Source organism: Borostomias antarcticus (assembly GCF_949987555.1).
Source record: "Borostomias antarcticus genome assembly, chromosome: 10".
Lineage (NCBI taxonomy): Eukaryota > Metazoa > Chordata > Actinopteri > Stomiiformes > Stomiidae > Borostomias > Borostomias antarcticus.
Window position 1 is genome coordinate 6719423 of NC_140243.1, and position 23659 is coordinate 6743081.

At 47.0% G+C, this 23659-nt stretch overlaps 1 protein-coding gene across 1 annotated transcript in view; it reads left to right on the plus strand.

Moving 5' to 3' along the window:
* Nucleotides 1–17848, plus strand: part of pip5k1ca (phosphatidylinositol-4-phosphate 5-kinase, type I, gamma a) — a gene marked incomplete at both ends in the record, with an annotated part of 38953 nt that extends 21105 nt beyond the window's left edge. Inside the window, 10 exons of the mRNA XM_084443919.1 lie at nt 171–254; nt 1453–1501; nt 4993–5077; nt 5399–5560; nt 5870–6011; nt 6298–6330; nt 6599–6697; nt 8061–8319; nt 14150–14239; nt 17834–17848. Coding sequence (XP_084300045.1) covers nt 171–254; nt 1453–1501; nt 4993–5077; nt 5399–5560; nt 5870–6011; nt 6298–6330; nt 6599–6697; nt 8061–8319; nt 14150–14239; nt 17834–17848 — 1018 coding nt within the window. The remainder of the gene's footprint in view (nt 1–170; nt 255–1452; nt 1502–4992; nt 5078–5398; nt 5561–5869; nt 6012–6297; nt 6331–6598; nt 6698–8060; nt 8320–14149; nt 14240–17833) is intronic.
* Nucleotides 17849–23659: the final 5811 nt, after the last annotated feature.

The window sequence follows — 23659 nt, forward strand, 5'->3', positions numbered from 1 at the left end:
GTGGTTGGATAATGCCAATATTTATGCTCAGACTTGTGTAAGACATCTAAGTGCAATATGGTCTTCATTAGTCTTCATTAGTTTTGTGTGTGTGTGTGTGTGTGTGTGTCTGTGTGTGTGCGCGTGTGTGTGTGCGTGCGTGTGTGTGTGTCTGTGTGTTAACTGTGCAGGATGGGAGGTATCCCAGCAGTCAATGGGAAAGGGGAGCGCCTGCTCCTCTATATTGGCATCATCGACATCCTGCAGTCATACCGGTAATCACCCTCCAACATGTACAGTTATCTAGCTCATACTGGTAACCAACACTTACAGTACAATTATCTAGCTAATACCGTTATGTTTTACACTTGGTATACCTTTATTCTCTGGATTTTCATTTGTTACTGTATATCGTACCATTTTGTTTTGATTTCTTGACTTATGTTTTCTGTGGTATTAGCCTACATATAAATCATAAACTACCTGCACATCTGGGCTGAGGTTTTGCCCCTTGAGTGTCAGGTTTCACTAACTATGTGTTCTTTTTAATTTGAGTGTTGAAGCAAACAAAAAAACTGTATTATCCATCACATACTGTAGCAGGATTATACAAAACTACCAGAGCGATTGGAACATCCCACAAACTATTTTCTACTAAATGCACTCTGATATTATATTAAAAAAGACAGGGACAGTCAAACCGTGCTGCTTTCTTATCTATGAATTTTTATCAACTTACACATTCATGTGCGGAAACCTGTGCTCTGAGAACGCTTTATAGTCTTTACTTCTTCTAATACACTTACGTATGGTCTGGTAGCCGAGCGGTTAAGGCGTTAGACTCATGATTTTTATTGCAGGTTTGAGCCGAGAGGAAGATATTGATTTAAGCAATAAGACACGAGGGAGTGCTTTACTGTGGTTATTGGCACGGCTGTGGTGCGGTCGCAGGCACGACGCGAACCCATCCCATTCCCATAGGATGGGTTCCCATAGAACCCATCCCAGAGGCATGGACACTGGGCTAGTGCCCTTCTACCCCTCCCAGAGGCATGGACACTGGGCTAGTGCCCTTCTACCCCTCCCAGAGGCATGGACACTGGGCTAGTGCCCGTCCTTTTTACCCCCCAGAGGAATGAACACTGGACTTAATTTCTGTATATAGTTTTGTCACTTATGTGTTCTGTTATTGTCTATAATGGCTGATTGAAAAAAATTACACAAGTATGTTTAGTTGTGTTCATACATGACCACCTCTCATAAACACCACAATCAGTTACACCACCAAAAAGCAATGGTGCAAGTGTGCTACATTTATACTGAGGAGTGAGTTTAACCATTTCAACTCGATTACACCAACAAAATGCATTAATGGGCGGAGTGCTCTCTGAGCACCCTTTCTAGTTGTTGTTGTTGTTTACATATCTTGCTCTGTGTGTCCTCAATACATGCTTGTGTTTTCTTTGCCCACAGGCTAATAAAGAAACTGGAGCACACGTGGAAAGCCTTGGTTCATGACGGGGTGAGCTGATCACAATCTCTCCCTGGTACACACCATGCAGGCTGTTTGAACATGCTTTTCAACACACTAGACAAACAGTTAATTACCATACAGTACATAGCTAATATGTGAACCAGAATATCTCCATTTGCAATGTCCAGGAATCGCAATAATTGATCCACATTGCATTAAGGAGGTAAGGAATGCCTTAAACTCAGCACACCTGTGGCATGTAGAGTCCAATATTGTTTAGAATGAATATATGCCAGCCCATCTACCTGGAATACAGTCAAGACAGAACGTCTGCACACCCCTTTCACCTTCTCCATGTTTTATTACGTTACAGACTTATTCTACAATAGATCTTTTTTTTCTCAAAATTCTACACAAAATAGTCCTTAATGGCAAAGAAAAAACATTTGTGGTAATTTATTAAAAATCAAAATGTAAAATATCATATGCACACAAGTGTGCACACCCTTTGACATGACACCCAAAAGTGAGCTGAGGTGCATCTTGTTTCCACTGATACTGCTTGAGATGTTTCTACAACTTAATTTGAGTCCACCTGTGGTAAATTCAATTGATTGGACATGATCGGGGATTGCCAACACCTACAGTAGTCTCAACGCCTTCCTGCGACACTAATCAGTAACGACTTTCGTGATCAGGCGTTGCCACCCATGGATTTGCCCCATCCATCTAACCTGGACTAGCGTCTCTCATTTGCTGCTATGACTTATCACTCTTTCAAGTGTGAACCGATTCGATACACCCTCCGAATACCAGCTTGGGCGGCGAAGTGGCACAGACTCTATTATGTATTATACAACGGTTAGTTCTGGTTCTTGATTCTGATTGGCTGGAAGCCGTGTTAAAATACTGTAACACACACCTGGGACCGTATATCATTCCATTTTCAGTATGAATGCGCCTCCCATTTGATCCAATGCATTGTAGTTGTTGTTGTTGCTTGGCAACCCTTTTGTTAGGGAAACTATTTTGCTCGGCGGAATTGAGGGAATGATGCTTCGTTTTGAATAAATGTTAATGTTTTACATTGCTGTGTGTTTATTTTACACTAATAGCTGTAGTCACCATTGTATAAAAGCAATAAACCACTCGAGGCCGTGTGTTATAGTGATTTTATAACAATAAAAATTATCAAAATTACATTTTTGACTTAATATATTTTTGTTAGTAGAACTTGAATGGATTCTACAGCCCTCTTACCTCTTGGCTCCACTGCATCTGTCAGCGTCAATTGTCAGTGTCCGTCAAAAATCCAGAAATTAGCCTTGAAATTGAGAGTTTAACATGTTTTTTGAATGATTTTTCACGGTGCCCATCCACATCCATTGTATGACCAAAACGGTGGTAGAGCAATTATCAGACTTTCTCAAAAGTGCTAGTTTTGAAAACGTTTTGATCTGAACCATTGTATATGATCATAAGTAACCTTAAAACAGGGCTAAACATGCATTTTCCCTTTACTACTCCTTAAATTACAATGGATTAATTTCCTTAGCGTCTGATAGCTGATGGTTGACGCAGACACGGACGCACCCAGTGGAGCCAAGCTGTTCGTGTGCAGGATGCTAGGAATTAGCTGTGCATGTGATGGAAGAATGCACTGCACATGTGATGGAGGAATTCACCATGCAATTTCATGAGTTGAAATTCAACTGAATTTGCATTAAATCAAATCAAATCAAATTGGGTGAAAACTGGATACAATCCTAAAATAAATGTATAGAATAAAGTAAAAAGTTGTTGAAAAAAGGCTGTTGTAGGTTACAAAAAAGCTAAACATTTCCACAATTCCTGAGCTTAACTTCCCAGAAATGTTCCACCCCTTTGCAACCCTACACCATGACATTGTCACTGCTTTCTTACTAGCAGCCAGTAATACTCTAACCTGGTGTTTATCCGTGAATCAGCATCTCTAGTTCCTATTCTGTTCCTCTGGGCTTATGTGAGTTACATCATCTTCATCTCGTCAGTCTCCTGGCAGTCTGTCTCTGCTCCTCTCTCTCTCTGTCCTCTGGGTCAGGTTTGAAGAGAGACAACAGTGTTCACTGGAGACACATCCTAGCTTATTGATTAACTGCTGTCGCCTGAACGATAAGTTAATTGAATGTAAATCAAGAGGTCAAATCAGATCCTGCATCAAGTGAAAGCTGGTTGTTTCTGTAGACTTCATGAAACAATGGAATTGAAATGCTTGTTTACTGCTTAGAGAAGTCCTCACCTCCCACTCCCCTCTCTCATTGAATACCAGAGAGTGATTGGCTAATTATTGGTTGTTGAACCAGAGTCCTCCGTCTGTCTGTTCTGTCGTCTTTCCGTGTGCGTGTCCCTCTCCAGAGGGGGAGGCAGAAGGACAGCTGACCTTGTGGCTGATGTCGTTCTCTCCTCTCTTGCATTTGTGAATGATGCTACAGAGACGACCTTGCTCTGCCCGTGTGGGCGAGTAGAGGCAGCTGCTCGAGGTGTATGTGTGTCTGTGTGTGTGTGTGTGTGTGTGTCTTGTCTGTCTTGTCTGTCTGTCTGTCTGTCTGTCTGTCTGTCTGTCTGTCTGTCTGTCTGTCTGTCTGTCTGTCTGTGTCTGCCTGCCTGCTTCTCTGACTGACTGGCTGACTCAGTCACTTAACAGTACAGTGTGTCTCATACACATGATGTGCCCAGGGACCCGGTGAAAACTCAACCTCCTCCTCTCCCTCTTTTTTTTTTTTTTGAACCTTCTCTCCATCACTAACAGCTCCTCTGACTGATCAAGTGCTCAAGCACCTCACATCCCCTCCCTCCCTCTCTCCCTCCCTTCCACTGTCAGCGTCAAACTGCTGTCAATATAGAACTTCTGGTCTGCCCCCCCTCTCTCTCTCTCTCTCTCTCTCTCTCTCCCCCTCTCTTTCTCTCTCCCCTTCTGTCTCCATCCGTGCGTTGGTGCTGGTGAGGAATCACGTTGACACCTCCTCCTACCTCTGGCAGGGAGGTAGAGAGACAGAGAGAGAAGTGGTTGTAACTACAGTTTTAACACGTTTAACACATTAAACAGATTCAGCTCCACTGACGCGCTTGTCTGCTCATAGCTGTGGACCTATCCTCCTCACTCCACATGTCCTTGTCTCCCCCTCTCACTCTCTCTCTCTTTCTCTCTCTCTCTCTCTCTCAACCCCCCCCTCCTCTCACCGTGTCTCAGACTCAACCCAACACCGGAGTGTCATCTGTCAGGCCGGCCGTGTGATCTTAGTCCACTGATGCATGCATAATAAGTGTGTGTGTGTGTGTGATCTGGTCTGGCTCTGTGTGTGCAGAGAGAGGATTAATAAAGCAGGCCACGCCAGAGGAGATGGACCCTGAATAAGAGGGGGGTGTGTCCTGACCTGGGGATAATGGTTTCAATTATTTGTTTTCTTCTTTCTCTCTGCATCTCATCCATCCCTCCCTCTTTCCGTTCTCATTCCCTTCTCTTCCCCTCTTTTCTCTCTCTCTCTCTCTCTCTCTCTCAGGACACGGTGTCTGTCCATCGGCCAGGCTTCTACGCTGACCGGTTCTTCAGGTTCATGAGCACCATGGTCTTCAAGAAGAGCTCCTGTGAGTCTCAGTCGTTTCCCTTCACTGGCATCACACACGGATCTCCAGTCAATTCCTCTGTCATGTGGCAGAGGTGTATGTTGTTGTTGTTGTTGTTGTTGTTGTTGTTGTTGTTGTTGTTGTGTATTTTGAGATATGTAATGCACACTGTTCACACTGTTGTGTGTTTGTGTCTGTGTGTGTGTGTGTGTGTGTGTGTGTGTGTGTGCATGCATGCATGTTTGTTTGTTTGTTTGTTTGTTTGTGTGTGTGTGTGTGTGTGTGTGCGCACTTGTGCATGTTCACTTGTGTATGTTCACTTGTGTGTGTGTGTGTTCTCAGCCCTGAAGTCGTCTCCCTCTAAGAAGGGTCGCGGGGTCCTGACGGTGCCCAAGTACGGCGGCCCTGGGGCGGCCTGGTCAGCCAGCCAGCTGCCCTCTGAGAGAGACCAAAACATCTACGACCTGAGGGGAGCACGCAGCTTCCCCACGCTGGAGGACGAGGGTACACACCACACACACGCGCGTAACACACACACACACACACACACACAACACATAATACACACAGTTAGTAGGTTGGAGGTAGGGCGCACTTCTCAAAAATACTTGGTGCTGGTCTCAAAAATGAAATATATTTATCAGGGCTGTCTTTGAAAAAAGAACAGACAGAGCAGCACACGTTGATTACCTATTTATTTTGGCCATTTGGTAACAACGCTAATACTGTAATACACACACAATACACACACACACACACACACACACACACAATACACACACTGACCCCCCCGCCTCCCTTTCCTTCCTCTAGGGAGACCAGAGCTCCTCCCCTGCACTCCTCCTTCATTTGAGGAGGCCACCACCGCCTCCATCGCCACCACGCTGTCCTCCACCACCTCCCTGTCTGTCCCGGAGCGCTCGCCCTCGGACACGGCCGAGCACCCCCGCTACAGGTACGGCACGGTGGGACATCACCCAGCACTGGACACACAGTGAGCGGATCTGTAGTGACTGACCCGGCAACATGACACTCGGCAACCAGCAGTAATGATAGAGAACTTCCCAATGCTCTCTCTGTCTCTTTCTCTCTCTCTCTCTGTCTTTGTCTCTCTTTCTGTCTCTCTGTCACGCTCTCTCTGTCTCTCTTTCAATTCAATTGCATTCAATTAAAAAGGCTTTATTGCCATGGTAAACACAGCGCAGCAGTAAACTGGTAAATGTCTCTGTCTCTCCATACAGGAGGCACACCCAGTCTGTCAGCCATGACGGGAGGTGAGTGGGAGAGAAGGCCAACACACACTGCTGGTCTGAATGCTCCAGATGGATGAATGAAATACTTGTTCCTTAGCGTCGGCCGCTCTATACTGTAGTGTTTTTACAGGCCTAGTCATCCATGGGTGTGACCTGGGAGTCTGTGGTCCAGACTGCGTTTGGTCACAGTCTGTCTGTGCTTATGGCCGCCACTGTGAGCCCTGTTGCTGAGTTCTTGTGTGTGTGTGTGCGTGTGCGTGTGTGCGTGTGCGTGTGCGTGCTTGTGCAGGACCCAGGAGGAGCAGCAGACCATTACAGTGGAGGTGGAGGTGAAGAGACATGACAGTGAGCCCACCATCACCGTACCCCAGCCCTCACCAGACACCAGGTACACACACTCAGACACCAAGCCCATGTTCTGCAAATGACCTCAGTGAAAAACCCATGTGTAACCCATGTGTAACCTATGTTCCAAGTTTGTTCTCTTGTGGGGTTGCCCGGTTTATAGGTTGGGTGTTGCCAGGTTGCCTGTTACGAGTTTTCTGAACCCAATCATCTTTATGATGCTACCTCTGGCTACACAGCTGTGTAAATACCCTCTAGGCTGTACCAGCAGCTGGGCTAGTGCACCTCTTGTCTCACTCATGCAGATGCAGCAGGGCTGTTGGGGGCGGCGGTGGCTTTAATGCTTTGGTAAACACTACAGGAGATTTCTGGAACTGCCGTTCATTTAGGTTAAGAGAGAATGCGTGTGTGTGTGCGCGTGCATGTGTGTGTGTCTGTCGAGGTGTGTCAGGTCTAAGGAAAGTCTAACACAGGGGTCATTGGCCAGAAGAAATGGGTCACTGACTTTTTGCAATGAGACTGGGGGAGAGGCTGAGACTGGGATAGAGGGACTGAGGCTGGGGTAGAGGCTGAGACTGGGATAGAGGGACTGAGGCTGGGGTAGAGGCTGAGACTGTGATGGAGGGACTGAGGCTGGGGTTGAGGCTGATGCTCGTGACAGTGGCGAGACATGTGGCCTGAGGGTCTGGGGGGAGCAGGAAGGAAGGGTGGGGGTGAGGGGGCCGCGTCAGCGACGGGGGACTGAGGAGTCAGCCATCTGGACGACAACTCAACTCTCTCTCTCCTTTCTCTCAGGAGGAGGTCAAACAGAGAAAGAGAGATGGGGAGAGTGAGAGAAAGAGAGAAAGCCAGAGATAAAAAGGAGAGAGAGAGTTATAGAGAGGGAGAGGGGGAGAGAGATACACCCTGCATGGCAACAGCGACCACATTGCTCCTCATAAATTCCCTTGTAGCCAATCAGAGCCTCTCTGACATGTTAACGCTCTTGTCCTCAGCAGAGCGATGGCTGTTCAGAGTTAAGCCGTGAAAGCAATCTGGATAAACTGTAGTCTTTCCTAATAATCTGCTCGTAGACAGCAATGGACTGGGGTGGCATCCATTCAGCTGGTGTTTGAGTTTCAGCTGGTAAATCTTAGTCACTGACTTGCCAACAACCTTACACACACACACACACACACACACACACACACGCAGCTACACTAGTGCCTCTAACCTGTGCTGTTTTACAGCCGCTTCCAGGAAGTGTCATTATAAATGTGAAGGCCATCATGGTGATATATACTGTGTGTGTGTGTGTGTGTGTGTGTGTGTGTGTGTGTGTGTGTGTGCGTGTGCGTGTGCGTGCGTATGCATATGTGTGCGTGCATGTGTGCGTGTGATTCTGTATGCGTCTGTCTTCTCTCCAGTGAGGTACCAGAGGTGACCGAGCCTGCTGCTGCTGCTGCTGCTGGCCCCTCGTCCATCTCTCTCTCCGACCCCACCTCCGCAGCTCCCCCTCCGTCCTCCTCCTCCCCGCCCCCAGCCCCCGACACCTCCCCCCTGGGAGCAGAGGCCCCCGAGCCCCCGCTGGAGGCTGACAGGGCCAGCCTGGTGTCCGGTTCTGGCTGCACCAGCCAAGCCTCCGTCGACGACGAGGATGACGTGCCAGTCACAGATATCTACTTCGTAAGAACACACACACACACACACACAAAAAGGCAGGTAGGCAGGCAGGCAGATTAACACAAAAAAGGGGAAAAGATTCCATACCCTTCATCTCCATACCGTCATTATTGATTCGTCAGACATTCTCCCTCATCCTCACCTGGAAAGCGTGTTAATGATGGTGTTAGTTGTGATAGAGTGTGGAGACGTGTTAATGATGGTGTTAGTTGTGATAGAGTGTGGAGACGTGTGATCAGCAGCCCTCTGACTCCAGCTCCCCTGACGCTGTCTGTCTCTGCGCTGCCGTCCTCCAGAGGCGTTGATGGGAAGCCCGCGGGGAGCTGAGACACACAGGAAGAGGCCGGCTGGTATGAGAGTGTGTGTGCGTGTGTGTGTGTGTCAGTGTTTGTGTGTGTGTGTGTGTGTGCAGGGGTGAAAATTTACTTTTTGGCTCAAGGTGAGTCACCTGCCAAGGGGACTGTAGATGAAAAAATCTACCGGCCAAGTATTTTTCAGATAGCCTTTCAAAATCTAGTCGCCAATTGGAAATTGTACCTGCATTTGGCCGGTGGCAGGTGTTAATTTTCAGCCCTGTGTGTGTGTGCGTGCAGTGTCTCGTATCAACCGTACTGTGTGGCAGCATGTACTGTCTTGCAGTGACCACAGTGTGTGAGAATAGTGCAGTTACGGCGTTTTGGAGCGTGCGTGTGTGCGTGTGTGTGTGTGTCTGTGGGGGACAAACCAGACAAGGTCTTGCCTTGTTTTTCTCTGAGTGCAGTACTCTTCTCTGTTCTGCGTACACGACCTACACCAGCCAAAACAGACCGGTTAGATCCAGATGACACGCCAGCTCTGATCCTGCTCAACACTGGCTATGCTGCTCAACCTGCTCTTGCGTCTTAACCCTGTCAAGCAAACATTATTGAATGGTAGGTAGACAGACAGACAGACAGACAGACAGACAGACAGACAGAATAAACAAATGTTCCAAAAATAAGCCTATAATAAGCTGTATGATAGTGGGCAATACCTACAGTGCAAGTCAAATCAAATACGGAACATAAATAATAAGTGAACTGTAAACTGTCAACTGTCCTGTCCAAAAAAAACATCTAGGCACCAAAGGAAACTGTCTTAGCTCCCTCCAAGCTGGCTCAGGTCCACAGTGTCCAGTCAGTCAAGGGGTGCATTGAACAGCCTGGTGGCGGCTGGTAGGAAGGACCTAGGGAAACGCTCCGTAGAGCACCGTGGCAGGATCAGTCTTCCGCTGAAGGTGCTCCGCTGCCTGGCTGGAGTGCCATGAAGAGGGTGGGAGACATTGTCCACGACGGCCCATAGTTTAGCCAGGCTGACCCCCAGCAAAAGACCCCGCCCTCCCGATCAGCTTGTCAAATCCTGTTGACGCCCGCTGCTTTGATACTGCCGCCACAGCTGTGAAGAAGAAGGCACTCGCTACAACAGACTGGTAGAACTGCAGAATCTGCACTCATCGGTACCTGAGCCTCCTCGGGAGGTAAGGTCAGCTGTGTACCTAATGTTGTACACTATGACTGCCGCAGTGTGCTTTGCATAAAGGCCATGATCCATGGAGGACTTAAGAATGAATGAATGGATGCAGCAGAGTAGACTCAGGGCTAGAAGGGCCAGACGGTGAGCTGTCCCCTGGCGTCTCTGGTGGAGAGTCCAGCTCCCTCCAGGAACCCAACACCCCAGGTGAGGCCCTGACCGCCTGGCAGGTCAGAACAGTCTGCAGGTCAGTCATTGAGCTCTCTCTCTCCCTCCCACTCATCAGATAGCTGTCTCACCTCTCCTCTCTACTCTCCTCCCCTGCTCTGTCTCTCCAACTCTTCATCTCTCCATCTTTCTCTTGACGCAGAGAGGGGAAAGTTACAGAAGTCATCAAGCATTTTAGTAAGAGCCAAGTCTATTTCATAGACTATTCATCATTCATACGGTTCAGTCAATGAATACAATGAAAATACTGGGAACCGAAAGCAGCAGAAAGACCAGTCTGTGGTCAGGGTAGTGTGTAGTAGAGAGGGTGGTCAGGGTAGTGTGTAGTAGAGAGGGTGGTCAGGGTAGTGTGTAGTAGAGAGGGTGGTCAGGGTAGTGTGTAGTAGAGAGGGTGGTCAGGGTAGTGTGTAGTAGAGAGGGTGGTCAGGGTAGTGTGTAGTAGAGAGGGTGGTCAGGGTAGTGTGTAGTAGAGAGGGTGGTGAGGGTAGTGTGTAGTAGAGAGGGTGGTCAGGGTAGTGTGTAGTAGAGGGTGGTCAGGGTAGTGTGTAGTAGAGAGTGGTCAGGGTAGTGTGTAGTAGAGAGGGTGGTCAGGGTAGTGTGTAGTAGAGAGGGTGGTTAGGTAGTGTGTAGTAGAGAGGGTGGTCAGGGTAGTGTGTAGTAGAGAGGGTGGTCAGGGTAGTGTGTAGTAGAGAGGGTGGTCAGGGTAGTGTGTAGTAGAGAGGGTGGTTAGGGTAGTGTGTAGTAGAGAGGGTGGTCAGGGTAGTGTGTAGTAGAGGGTGGTCAGGGTAGTGTGTAGTAGAGGGTGGTCAGGGTAGTGTGTAGTAGAGAGGATGGTCAGGGTAGTGTGTAGTAGAGGGTGGTCAGGGTAGTGTGTAGTAGAGAGGATGGTCAGGGTAGTGTGTAGTAGAGGGTGGTCAGGGTAGTGTGTAGTAGAGGGTGGTCAGGGTAGTGTGTAGTAGAGGGTGGTCAGGGTAGTGTGTAGTAGAGAGGGTGGTCAGGGTAGTGTGTAGTAGAGAGGGTGGTCAGGGTAGTGTGTAGTAGAGAGGGTGGTCAGGGTAGTGTGTAGTAGAGAGGGTGGTCAGGGTAGTGTGTAGTAGAGAGGGTGGTCAGGGTAGTGTGTAGTAGAGAGGGTGGTCAGGGTAGTGTGTAGTAGAGAGGGTGGTCAGGGTAGTGTGTAGTAGAGAGGGTGGTCAGGGTAGTGTGTAGTAGAGAGTGTTCAGGGTAGTGTGTAGTAGAGAGGGTGGTCAGGGTAGTGTGTAGTAGAGAGGGTGGTCAGGGTAGTGTGTAGTAGAGAGGGTGGTCAGGGTAGTGTGTAGTAGAGAGTGTTCAGGGTAGTGTGTAGTAAAGAGGGTGGTCAGGGTAGTGTGTAGTAGAGAGGGTGGTCAGGGTAGTGTGTAGTAGAGAGGGTGGTTAGGTAGTGTGTAGTAGAGAGGGTGGTCAGGGTAGTGTGTAGTAGAGGGTGGTCAGGGTAGTGTGTAGTAGAGAGGGTGGTCAGGGTAGTGTGTAGTAGAGAGGATGGTCAGGGTAGTGTGTAGTAGAGAGGGTGGTTAGGTAGTGTGTAGTAGAGAGGGTGGTCAGGGTAGTGTGTAGTAGAGAGGGTGGTCAGGGTAGTGTGTAGTAGAGAGTGTTCAGGGTAGTGTGTAGTAGAGAGGGTGGTCAGGGTAGTATGTAGTAGAGAGGGTGGTCAGGGTAGTGTGTAGTAGAGAGGGTGGTCAGGGTAGTGTGTAGTAGAGAGTGTTCAGGGTAGTGTGTAGTAGAGAGGGTGGTCAGGGTAGTGTGTAGTAGAGAGGGTGGTCAGGGTAGTGTGTAGTAGAGAGTGTTCAGGGTAGTGTGTAGTAGAGAGGGTGGTCAGGGTAGTGTGTAGTAGAGAGTGTTCAGGGTAGTGTGTAGTAGAGAGGGTGGTCAGGGTAGTGTGTAGTAGAGAGTGTTCAGGGTAGTGTGTAGTAGAGAGGGTGGTCAGGGTAGTGTGTAGTAGAGAGGGTGGTCAGGGTAGTGTGTAGTAGAGAGGGTGGTCAGGGTAGTGTGTAGTAGAGAGTGTTCAGGGTAGTGTGTAGTAGAGAGGGTGGTCAGGGTAGTGTGTAGTAGAGAGGGTGGTCAGGGTAGTGTAGTAGTGAGGGTGTTCAGGGTACTGTGTAGTAGAGAGGGTGGTCAGGATAGTGTGTAGCTGTAGTAGTGAAGAAGGGCGGGCTGGAGTGACTGTTGAAGTTTGGGAGTGGACACTGAATGATTCCTCTAATCTACAGTATCTATGGTCATCATCACATCCCTCTCTCTCTCTTTCTCCTCCCTCTCATCCCCCTTCTTTCTCTTACCCTCTCTTTCTCTCTCTCTTGCGCTCCTCCTATATCCACCTCTCCATCACATCATACCATCTCTCTCATCCTCACCTCTCTCTCCATCTATCTGTCTGCCCCCCTCGTTCTCCTCTTCTCTGTTAAGTAAGGAGAGAAGGAGAGGAGAGAGGGAGCAGGACGGAGGAGAGGAGAAAGGGTATCAATCCATCATCAGTGATTCACTTTTCATTTCACCGCTCGGCTGCACGCCTTCACAACCGCAAGCTCCCCCCAGTTTAACCTCTTCACCTCTCCCCTCGTCTCTCATCATGCTCCATCTCCGTCTCATTTGAGTATTTCCTTCCATCCCTCTCTCCCCCCCTCCGCCCCTCCCTCTCTCCGGGGTGTGTTCTATGCGCTTGCAGTACGGAGGACCCGGGGGGGTTTCGGAGGGGAAAGCACCAGTCCAGCTACAGTGACAGTCGGGCAGTTATAGCGGCAGCTGACCGTCCGTTAGCAGAGCCGCCTGTTCGCCAGAGCCCTGCTTGACAGAGGCCAGTCGTGTGCTCTGTGTACATTTCGTTGATGTAAATGATTTGGCTTGGTGTCGTTTTTTTTTTTTCTCAGTCACATCCATACATCAGGCTTTCTCAGCCTTCAGCCTTCAGCCATGTCAGCCTTCCACGGTGACTCACTCAATACATCCTCCATCTCTCCGTCTTCCTGTTGAATTAAATCACGTCTCTGCCTGGAGAAACAGCCCCCGTGGAGAGAGGAGTGTGAGTGAGAGAGTGACAGAAGAGTATTTGTATATTGTGTTTGTGTGTGTGTTGTGTGTGTGTGTGTGTGTGTGTGTGTGTGTGTGTGTGTGTGTGTGTGTGTGTGTGTGTGTGTGTGTGAGCGAGCGTGCATGTGTGTCTGTGAGTGTGAGTGAAAGAGTATCTATATTCTGTGTGTGTCTGTGTGTGTGTATGTGTGTGAGTGAGTGAATGAGTGTGTGTGTGTGCGTGTGTGTGTGTGTGTGTGCGTGTGTGTGAAAGAGAGCGTGTTTGTGCTCCACCTCCTCCGTCAGGGCCGGCTCCGTGCCACAGCAGCTGCTGCGTCTTAAAAAAAAAGACGGCGCCGCCCTAGAGCACTCTTTAGACGCCGCTCCGTCGCCATGGCAACATTTCATCTCTGACGGGGCGCAATAAAGACAATAGCGACTAAATGCGGCCCCTCGTAGACGCGAGGAACACGTTCCTCTATCGCGGAGGCACGGCGCCTGGCTCTGGCATCCTGCTTCGGGGGGGATGTCGTTCTCTCTGGCTGTTGGCAGTCCTGGCGTACTGGCTTCCCTCCCACGCCCACCAACCACCCACCACCCACTCATCCATCCAGCTCCCCTTCAGGTCCAGGCTGATAGACTCATCCTTCTCCCTGTCCTTCACACATTACACTTGGGCTGTAGTTTAGACACACAAATGGAATTACCGGCAGGTGATACACAAGTCATGGTCACTATATGTTCCTTGAGGCATATAGAAATCTAGTATTATTTCATGTAGTTGTTTGCTGCTCTTTAGCTTTTTGCTAGCATTTCCCAGCTTCTCACTTTCTCACTCTCGGTTGAATTGTCTCCCACACCCTCCTGCATAGTCTGTCTCAGCACTTCCTCTATGCTTCTCTAATACTCTTTTCCTGCCATGTCTTGTCTTGCCCCCCCCCCCTCTCTCTCTCTTTCTCTCTGTCTCTCTCTCTCTCTCTCTCTCTCCCTCCCCTTCCTGCCTCTGCTTCTCTCTGTGCCTCGACTGGCCCCCTGTGTCTCTGTGGCGCCCCCTGCTGTGCTGGCAACGTAAATGCAGCCTCCAGAGGACAGGACCTGGGTGTACTCTCCTCTGCACTACGGCTCAGAGACTAAGAACCTGCCGGATGGGGATGAGGAGAGAGAGACAGTAAGTTAGAGGAGCCGGCCTCCACATACAGGACCAGTCTCCCAGAACCTAGACCAAAGCCTAGACCTGGACCAAAACCCTGACAGAACTCGCAAGAGAATCACCAGTTGAAAGAGCTCTCTAGTCCAACAGTCCAGGATCCGGTCTGTGTCCTGGAGGTGTTATGCTCTGTGCCACACGCCCGCTGATTAACTGCCAGTATGACCATGTGGTCCCCACACCGCCACCACCTACAACGTGTTGCTCTGTCCCCCTCTCCGCCTCCCTACCACCCTCCCTGTTCTCCTCCCCCCCCTGCCCGCCTCCCCCTCCTAGCATGGCGCTCTGGCTGCACATGTCTGTGCCTCATGCATCCACCCACTGCTCAGTGTGTGATAGCAAGTCACACGTGGATCTTCTCAGAATTCGATTTCACATTGATTGAGCTCCTGTTACTGTGGAGTCACAGCTGTGGAATGTGAGCAGGATTATCGTAACGAACCTGGGATGAAAACCTGCATTGCACACGAGCCGCTGACAAATATGATGAGTAAAGCTGCTCCTTTATTCTCGTCTAATTCGTTCCTGCTCTACAACATCAGGAGGATTCACCCTTTCCTCACTGATGAAACAGCGCAGGTGCTCATCCAGGCCCTGGTCATCTCCCACCTGGGCTACCGCAACTCCCTCCTCGCTGGGGCCCCGGCGTCAGCCATTAAACCCCTGAAACCTGTCCAGAAAGCTGCTGCTCGCCTGGTGTTCAACCACCCCATGTTCTCCCACACAACTTCCCTTCTCCGTTCCCTACACTGGCTCCCTGTAGCAGCTCGAACCCAGTTTAGAACTCTGGTACTAGTCTACATGGCAATGAAAGGAACAGCTCCCTCCTACCTCTAGGCTATGATCAAGCCCTACACCCCCTCCTGACCACTACGCTCTGATACCTCGGGGTGACTAGTTGCCCCGTCACTCCGAGGCCCTGCGGTCAATCGACACGGCTCTGTCCTGGCCCCGCAGTGGTGGAATGAACTGCTCAGTGACGTCAGGACAGCAGAGGTGCTGGCCATCTTTTGCCACAGGCTCAAAACTTACCTCTTCATAAAGTACTATCAGGATCCTCCCTCTTCAGCACCTATTGTACTTATGGTTTGCTACTCTTTCACCTTACCCCCAGCACTAGATTATGCTCTTAGTCACTTGTTTAGAAAGGAGATACACTTGTGAGTTCTGGTGAGTGGTAGTACACTGACTTCCTACGTTAAATACTATTATTGTAAGTCGCTTTGGATAAATGCGTCTGCTAAATGACTATGTAATGTCTAGGAGATGACAGAGATGGTTATTTTGGTACAGGTTTTTTAGAAGCTGGTAAGGCCCTGGGGAGCTGTGTCCAGATAGTGTACCAGGCTCTGCCTCTGTTGGAATGCCAGAGTTAGTCATGTAACCTTTAACATTGATCTGATAGTACAGATTGGCATTATCTCAGATTGGAGAGAGTTTGCCATTATGATTGATGACCCATTATGATGAAATGTCCTCTTCTCCTTTATCTTCTGATTAGTTTTCTACCGGTGTCTGTGTCGCTGTGTTTTCTCTTCACTTGTGGTGAAATATAGATACCCTTGTTATTTACTGCTGCTCCAGTATGAATACATTCTGCTTGATACTCATGAAAGCATTGTGCACTGGATTTATGATTTTCTCTCTTTACCTCTCTCATTTATATTTCTCTCTCTCCTTCCCTCTCTGCCCCCCCCCCCCCACCTCCTTCCCTCTCTCTTGTCCTCCTCCTCTCTTTATCATCAGTAAACACTCCAGGAGCAGAGGGGGACAGTTGTCAGCCTCCATCTTGATCGTGAAGACTAAAACAAACAGGAGAGAGAGACTGAACAGTAGAGGTCTGAGTCCTCCATGTCCCATGATCACTGGTTATGTCCATCCCTCCTTTCACCCCAACCAAAAAACAACAGAACCAGAACAACAGCAGGGTGCCATGTGGCTTAAACTCATTGGTGTAGTCTTGAAATGAATGCCAAAATCAAAACAGGGGCATTGTTGTTCGCATTGCCCCATCCTTATGTTCCCATACTGTAGGTGGATATGGTCAATGGATCGTTTATGTATTTATGTACTTCACAACATCTTGTTAATTTATATTATGTGTTTTATGTTTGTGTGTTGGGTGTTTTATTTTTTACTTTTTTACGTGGGCACTTTTTTTCTCCATACATACTGTATTTAATACTGTGAACAGGTTTTTGTTACGTTGTGTGCTTTAAATGTAGCTCTAGGATCGAATCTCCCGTTTGATGTTTCAATCTTGTCATCACCAAGGTGGTGATGTTGAATAGCCCGCCCTGGCCAGAGGGATCACTTTTCTTCATCAGCTGAAACACACCCAGGCCCTGTTTCAGAGAACCACAATTTGTGTTTGTGATATTTTCATATCCTACTGCAATACAGTATCTTGTTTGACTGGTTTGTTAGTATTTATGATTACATTTTTATTATGTTTCTGTGCCTCTGATACTTAGACAGCATACACTCCTTATACAGGGTCCCTGCCTCCAAACTACTGTAGATCATTTCAGAATTGGCACTAAACGGGTAGAGACATTGTCAATCTATACAGTACCTCACAATGTCTTCCAGTTTGGCCATGCTTTTGGAGAAATGCAAGCAAATAACTGCTAAGACTAAAAATTCACTCAGTCGTATTATCCTGAAAGATATTGACTTATCAGTTGTTGACTAAAGGCAATATTGTTCAGTTATCATTATCACATCTTATGGCATTAATGAAAGGGAGAATGTGGCCATTTGGTTGTTGATTGGAGATGGAGTTGGAGTTATGTTTCGTTTTGCCTGTCAGACATCTAATAATAGAGGCTGCTTTAAACACATCATCACCAGGCTGATCTTGTACTTAATCACAATCATCATCAGATTAGTGTTACTTTAGCATTTTCATAGATTATATTCTAGTTAATAAGTTAAGTTGTACAGTTATTTTTCTAACTCTTTCTGTTTTCTGTTTCACATTTGGCTGTTTTTGAGTTGTGTGTAGGCATTGTATGTGTGTGAGAGAGGGAAGGTGTCAGTGTTGTTATGATCATTTCATATGATGTGCAGTGGCCAGGTGTAATCAGTTGCTGTTGGTCATGACATGAAGACACCATAGCAGCAATATTTTGTACAGTAGAGTATTAAGTTGATTTGAATTGCCTTATTGAGAAATTTGATATGTATCATTTAGCAACGTTTTTTTTTCCATTGTGTGCTGTTGTATTTATTTTCTTTTCAATAGTTGTGCTCCTAAAAATGTGTACATAGAATTATAAATACATAAAGATATATAAATATATTTTCCATTTGAATTGGAGAATATTATTTTTATTTGGTTTTATTTTTTGCTGCTGGCAAGAAATTATTATGATCTACATGATTTACTGTAGGCTATATTGTTTGATTCGTTTATTAAGATGCAGCTACATTTATGGAGTATAAATCGCAGCTGTTTCTTTGTATGATATTTTGAGTTGTCAGTTTTACTGTACTGTACATGCAAATCAGTATAAGTTCTTCCGACAGTTTGTGTTTGTGTTCAAATCGCAGTGTGCCCTCACCTAGGGAGTCCTTTCCAGAGACCTAGCATGATTTACTATGAATATGCATATCATAAATGTGTATTTATGTATATCTGTGTATATTCATCTATTTATGAGAATAAATAGATGGTTGTGTGTGTGTATGTGTGTGTGTGTGTGTGTGTTTGGACTCTTATGATCAGAACAAATACAAAATAAAGCAGTTCAATGTCTATCATGTTGCTTTTTTCTTGGACACCAACATTGGTGCCTCTAAACGCTTGTCTCCGATTGTCTGGTATCGCGAGACTACATTTTCCCAAATGCTTAGGAATTTTATCGGTGAACTCATAGGCTACTCATCTCGTAGCCCTTTTCAGTCCTGTTGTCGCATGCTCGATCATGCCAGACAACACTCCTTTGCCGCTCCATTCACTTCGCCGTCAAAATAAATCGGTGTCGGCCTATTTAGGAGAGGCGCTCATATTTACAAGTGTCAGATAAACATGAAACTTCACTTACCTAAGCAAAAGGGTCTATTTAAAAAAATGCTGGGGTTTGAAGCCTCGGGCTACCATTAAATAACTTATTTAGACGCGTTCTGTCTGTGAATTTATTTTTCCGAGGTAGTCTTCTTCTGTGGTGGCTTAAACTCATTGGTGTAGTCTTGAAATGAATGCCAAAATCAAAACGGGCATTGTTGTTCGCATTGCCCCATCCTTATGTTCCCATACTGTAGGTGGATATGGTCAATGGATCGTTTATGTATTTATGTACTTCACAACATCTTGTTAATTTATATTATGTGCTTTATATTTGTGTTGGGTGTTTCATTTTTTACTTTTTTACTTGGGCACTTTGAAGTTCAAAGAGACCGCCACCAACACAGAAGAAGACTACCTCGGAAAAATAAATTCACTCGGACAGAACGCGTCTAAATAAGTTATTTAATGGTAGCGCCGAGGCTTCAAAACCCAGCATTTGTTTAAATACACCCTTTTGCTTAGGTAAGTGAAGTTTCATGTGTATCTGACACTTGTAAATATATGAGCGCCTCTCCTAAATAGGCCGACACCGATTTATTTTGACGGCGAAGTGAATGGAGCGGCAAAGGACTGTTATCTGGCATGAGCGAGCATGCGACAACAGGACATAAAGGACTAACTCATCTCGTAGAACGTTCGAATGTTTGACGTCAGGTTTCCTTTGTGAACAAGATGCTGAGAACCCTTGTGAGCAAGAGAATTGTGAAAGTTTAATTTGTAGGTATATTAGTCGACCGGTATCGCGTGGCCTAGTCACCATTTGACTTCGTAAATAATATAATATACAAGTTTAGCTCAGAGACGCTAACGTGAATGGCATTCAATTAGTCGCGTTAAGTTTGCACTCATTATTTAGCCATGACGATGGACAATTGCGATTTTTCAGTGCCCAAACTAGGTTTATAGGCCTAGTGCTAGCTCCTTTCAAAAAAAGATTTGTGTTTTAATAGGCTACAATTTAAATATATTTAATATCTTGGTACTGTTGAAGTGCAATCATAATTCATTTAGGATCTTTTTATGAACAGGGTCCTGGAGATAAAATGTCAAATGCAAATAGTAGTAGATGTTCAACTCCTGCATCTGGAGGTAGTGATGGGAGCAGCCTAATGAGTGGTAAGGGATGTACAGTACAGTAAGCTGCTCTATAGTAGGATATGAGATACTAATTTCCACAAATGCATATTAACTGTTACTTAAGTAGCCTACCTGCTTTACTCATTTTGTTGTTTCAGAGAGGGATTTGTTAATACAGCTCCATTCTGAGATAGATGTCACCAAAAGGTTACTATTAGGGACAGGGAAACTGGAAGCCTTCCCCCAGTCTAAAGTAAAGGTATGATTATTCTTAAGTATGTAATAACCTAATTGTTCTAACCTCTGTTTTGATCCACTTTGAGCACCAGTGAAAACGTATTTAAAAAAAAAAAAAAAACTTATATCCTCAGCCTATGTTAGAGAAAATACATGCAGAAGAAAATAAAGTGGCCTCTGAGAACAAGTCCCTGAAGATGCAGCTAAGAGATACCCAGAGCCGACATGAGATTGTGTTGAAGGGCCTCCATTTCTCCCTGCGTTCTGCTGAGCAGGAGTACAGAAGCTCCCAGCTCACGCTGCGGCAAAGCCGCAGGCAGTCCCAAGAGAAGCTCCAGTCCCAGGAGCACAAACTGAAGGAGAGCGAGGGGCAGATTCTTGCCTTACAGCAAAGTCTGATGGGACTCCAGTCCCTGCAGCAGGATCGGGATGAGTTGGAGAAGAAAGCCCAGAGCCTACAGCATGAACCAAGGGCCGTTCAGGAGAACAACCAGGCCCTGCAGCGCAACCTGGATTCCTCTCATCAGAACGTCCAGTCTCTCAGGCGGAACGCTGGTGATTTGGAGAAGAACGTCAAGTTCCTCCAGCAGAACCGCTGGGTGTCGGAGGATGAGGTCAGATCCCTGCAGAAGGCCCTGAGCTCCTCCAAAAGAGAGGCTGCAGTCCTCCAGCAGAGCCTGAAGAGCTCAGAGGAGAAGGTTGTGTCCCTCCAAAACAACCAGTGGGTGGTGGAAGAGAGAGCCCAGTCCCTCCAGCAGAGCCTGAAGAGCTCAGAGGAGAAGGTCGTGTCCCTCCAAAACAACCAGTGGGTGGTGGAGGAGAGAGCCCAGTCCAATCAGGAATGCCTCAGCTCGTCGAAGGAGAAGACCCAGGCTTTGGAGGAGGCCCTGATGGCCAGCGAGACGCGTCTTACGGCTGCCATGGCCAAGCAGCAGTCCCTGGAGAGGTGCAATGAGGAGCAAGACGAGAAGATCCAGAGTTTGATTCATTCTCACACAGTCTCGGAGGAGCAGCACCGGATCGCAGTAAAGGACATGGAGGAGAAGCTGTGGAGCACCAGGGAGAAGGTGGAGGTTCTGCAGGACAGCCTAGACAGGTCTGATTCTGTGAACGAGAAGGAGGTGAGGCAGCTCCAACAGAAACTGAACAGAGCTGCCAAGAAAGGAGCTGCAACAGAGCAAGACCTCAGGGATCAGAGTGAGTGTTCGTCATCAATCAATAAATCAATCAATCAATCAAAGCTTTATTTGTATAGCGCATTTCATATACTCCAGGCGCTTGCTTGATCGCCTTGTTGAGAGGGGTCAGGGAAGAATTTTTACAGCTCACTTATCTGGCCCCCGGGTAATACTGTTTTTTTTGCTTCCCTCTGGAATATATAGGGGTGGGTCGTATGCCCACCTCCCTTGCTCTCTGTAAAGCGCATTGTGTTGCCTCTGGGTATGAAATGCGCTATACAAATAAAGCTTTGATTGATTGATTAGCCCAACAAGCCACAAAAGGGTGGAAATGTGAAAACTGACCACTTCTTTTGGTAATCTTGATTCTTCTGTTGGCTTTGTTAGTGGCTGTCCTGAACTCCAAGTTGCTGGAGGAGCAGACCATGGCAGGCAAGGAGATAGAGAGATCATTACAAAATGAGAAAGCGCTGCTGTACACTATCAAGGAACTCAGGTAAACACGTACAGACAGATGAAAATAAATAAATAATGTATCGTCAGATTTTGAAAGCACAGACTGCGATCAGTCCTTTGTCAGTGATTTACAGTAGAACTACACAACAATTGCATTTCCAGAACACTCATTTCCCCTCTATATCCTCTCCTTTAGGCAGAAGCTCAAAGTACAAACTGAGGGGAGGGAGTTTGCTCTGGAGAGCCTCAAGTCGCGTCAGAAGGACCTGGCAGAGGTGCAGCGCCACCTACAGATGGACGTGCTGAGATGCAGCCATGCTCAGGGACGGCAGCACTCAGCTCCTCTCTGCCAGAGCAACCTGAAAGGGGAGTTCCTGAACCTGAAGACCAGCCTGAACTCAGTCTTGGAGAACGAGGGAAGGAGAGAGGAGCAGAGGAGACAGGAATGGGTGAAGGTGCTAGACAAGAGCAAGGAATGGGAGCGGAAGGCAGAGAAACTGGTGAGAAAGCACTAACATGGAGTAATATATCTTTTATAATGTGTTACTTTCGCTTCATCAGTAGCATTTTTGTATTCCATCCTGAAATGAGACCAGAGAGGTTGATATGGCTGTCTGTTTCTCTGTCTTTTCATGTTAAAAGGTGGACAGTCTAGATTCTCTGAAGAGTTTTCACCCACTTTCGAAGGAGGAAGGGGCCGAGAGACCCCCGTCTGCCACATGGAGAGCATCGGCCTCCTCCCTCCCCCACCCCACCGCCTCCCTGCTCCAAAGGAACCACTCTGCAAGGTCTTCATCTCCATATCCCTATAGTTAATAACAGTAATCACCAGGGGCCTCATTTATAAAGCTTGCATTTGCACAAAACAGGCCTTGAAAGATGCCTACACCACTTTTTGCTCCAAAGTTGTGATCCATAAAAACCAAACTTGACGGGAGAATGTGCGCACCCGTACGACAGCTCTGACCCATGCGTGCGGACATTTCTGGAGAAATATCAAACTGTGACTCCCATGGCAGAAGGATGAAACTCAAGAAACAGTTTGAAATTCATACCAACCTTAACCTTGACCTAGCTTACCGCATTATAGAGCTCCCATAATATGATGAGACATGAGTAGAATGGGTTTATGTCAGCAATCCTGATGCAGAAGCACGCAGACAGACAGCTTATTCTTTTGAGAAGTTAGACTGCTTGTGAATACATTTTAGGGTGTGTGAATGTTTTAGTGAATATGCCAACTGTCGCTATGTTGTCACCGTGTTGATTTTGCTAAGGTCACCATCAATAAATCAACGCCAAGTTGTAGGCCTACTAATTAAAACCCGCTCCGCTCACAGCAGATAGTGGGCAAACATGATTAGGATAATCAAAACAGAGATATCTGTTTTTGCAAAAGAACCCCTCAAATATGTTGTTTAGCTTAATCGGGAATTTAATTGGATCTGTACAATGTAGAATACATAACAATGTAGAAATTCATAATATCTACACAGTGACGTGGATTGAACCTATTTGAACCTAGGATTTTCACTTTACAAGACCAATGCCTTGCCACTCGACTACAACGTGTGCACATTTCCAGGTGGACTGTGAGTTATAAAGGGGAAATTGTGTGCGCACGGTTATATAAATCAAGTTTTTTTTGGGTGCGTGACATTTTCAGGTTTTGTGCTTTTATTTGTGTTTTTATAAATGAGACCCCCGCTCTAGCCCAGAACTTCCCCCTCTATTCTCTCATGGTTTGGTGTGAAGGCAGTCAAAAATCTGGATTTATTTATTTAGCCATTTCATCTTGAATAGTAGTAGTATTTAAAGGTGTAATGTAATTTTCTGTTTCTTTGTATCTCCTGTCTTCACAGTCATAAGTCAGGCCAGGAGAAGAGGTTTGGTTCTGGCTCCCCACGGGGGGTGAAGAATTCTGAACGCATTCCGCATCTAATCTAAAAGAGACTGAAGACCCTGCAGTCAGGTAAAAAAAAAAAAATCACACCCAGGTGGTGAAGTAAGCAGAGGTTTATATCGCTACTGCCCTCTGCTGGTGTGCAATGGTATTGGCTACTCTTGATTGGTCTAATCTCATGCTACAAATGAGTCACACACACGGACAGACACACCACGGACAGACACACACACGGACAGACACACACACGGACAGACACACACACGGACAGACACATCCACGGACAGACACACACACGGACAGACACACACCATGGACAGACACACACCATGGACAGACACACACCACAGACACACACCACGTATAGAAGTGGCTGCATGGCTTAAAAGGGGTCGGTCCGTCATCTCCCGTTATAACCTTAGATTTGAAACAGAAGAGTTCCTTACAGAAAAGTACAG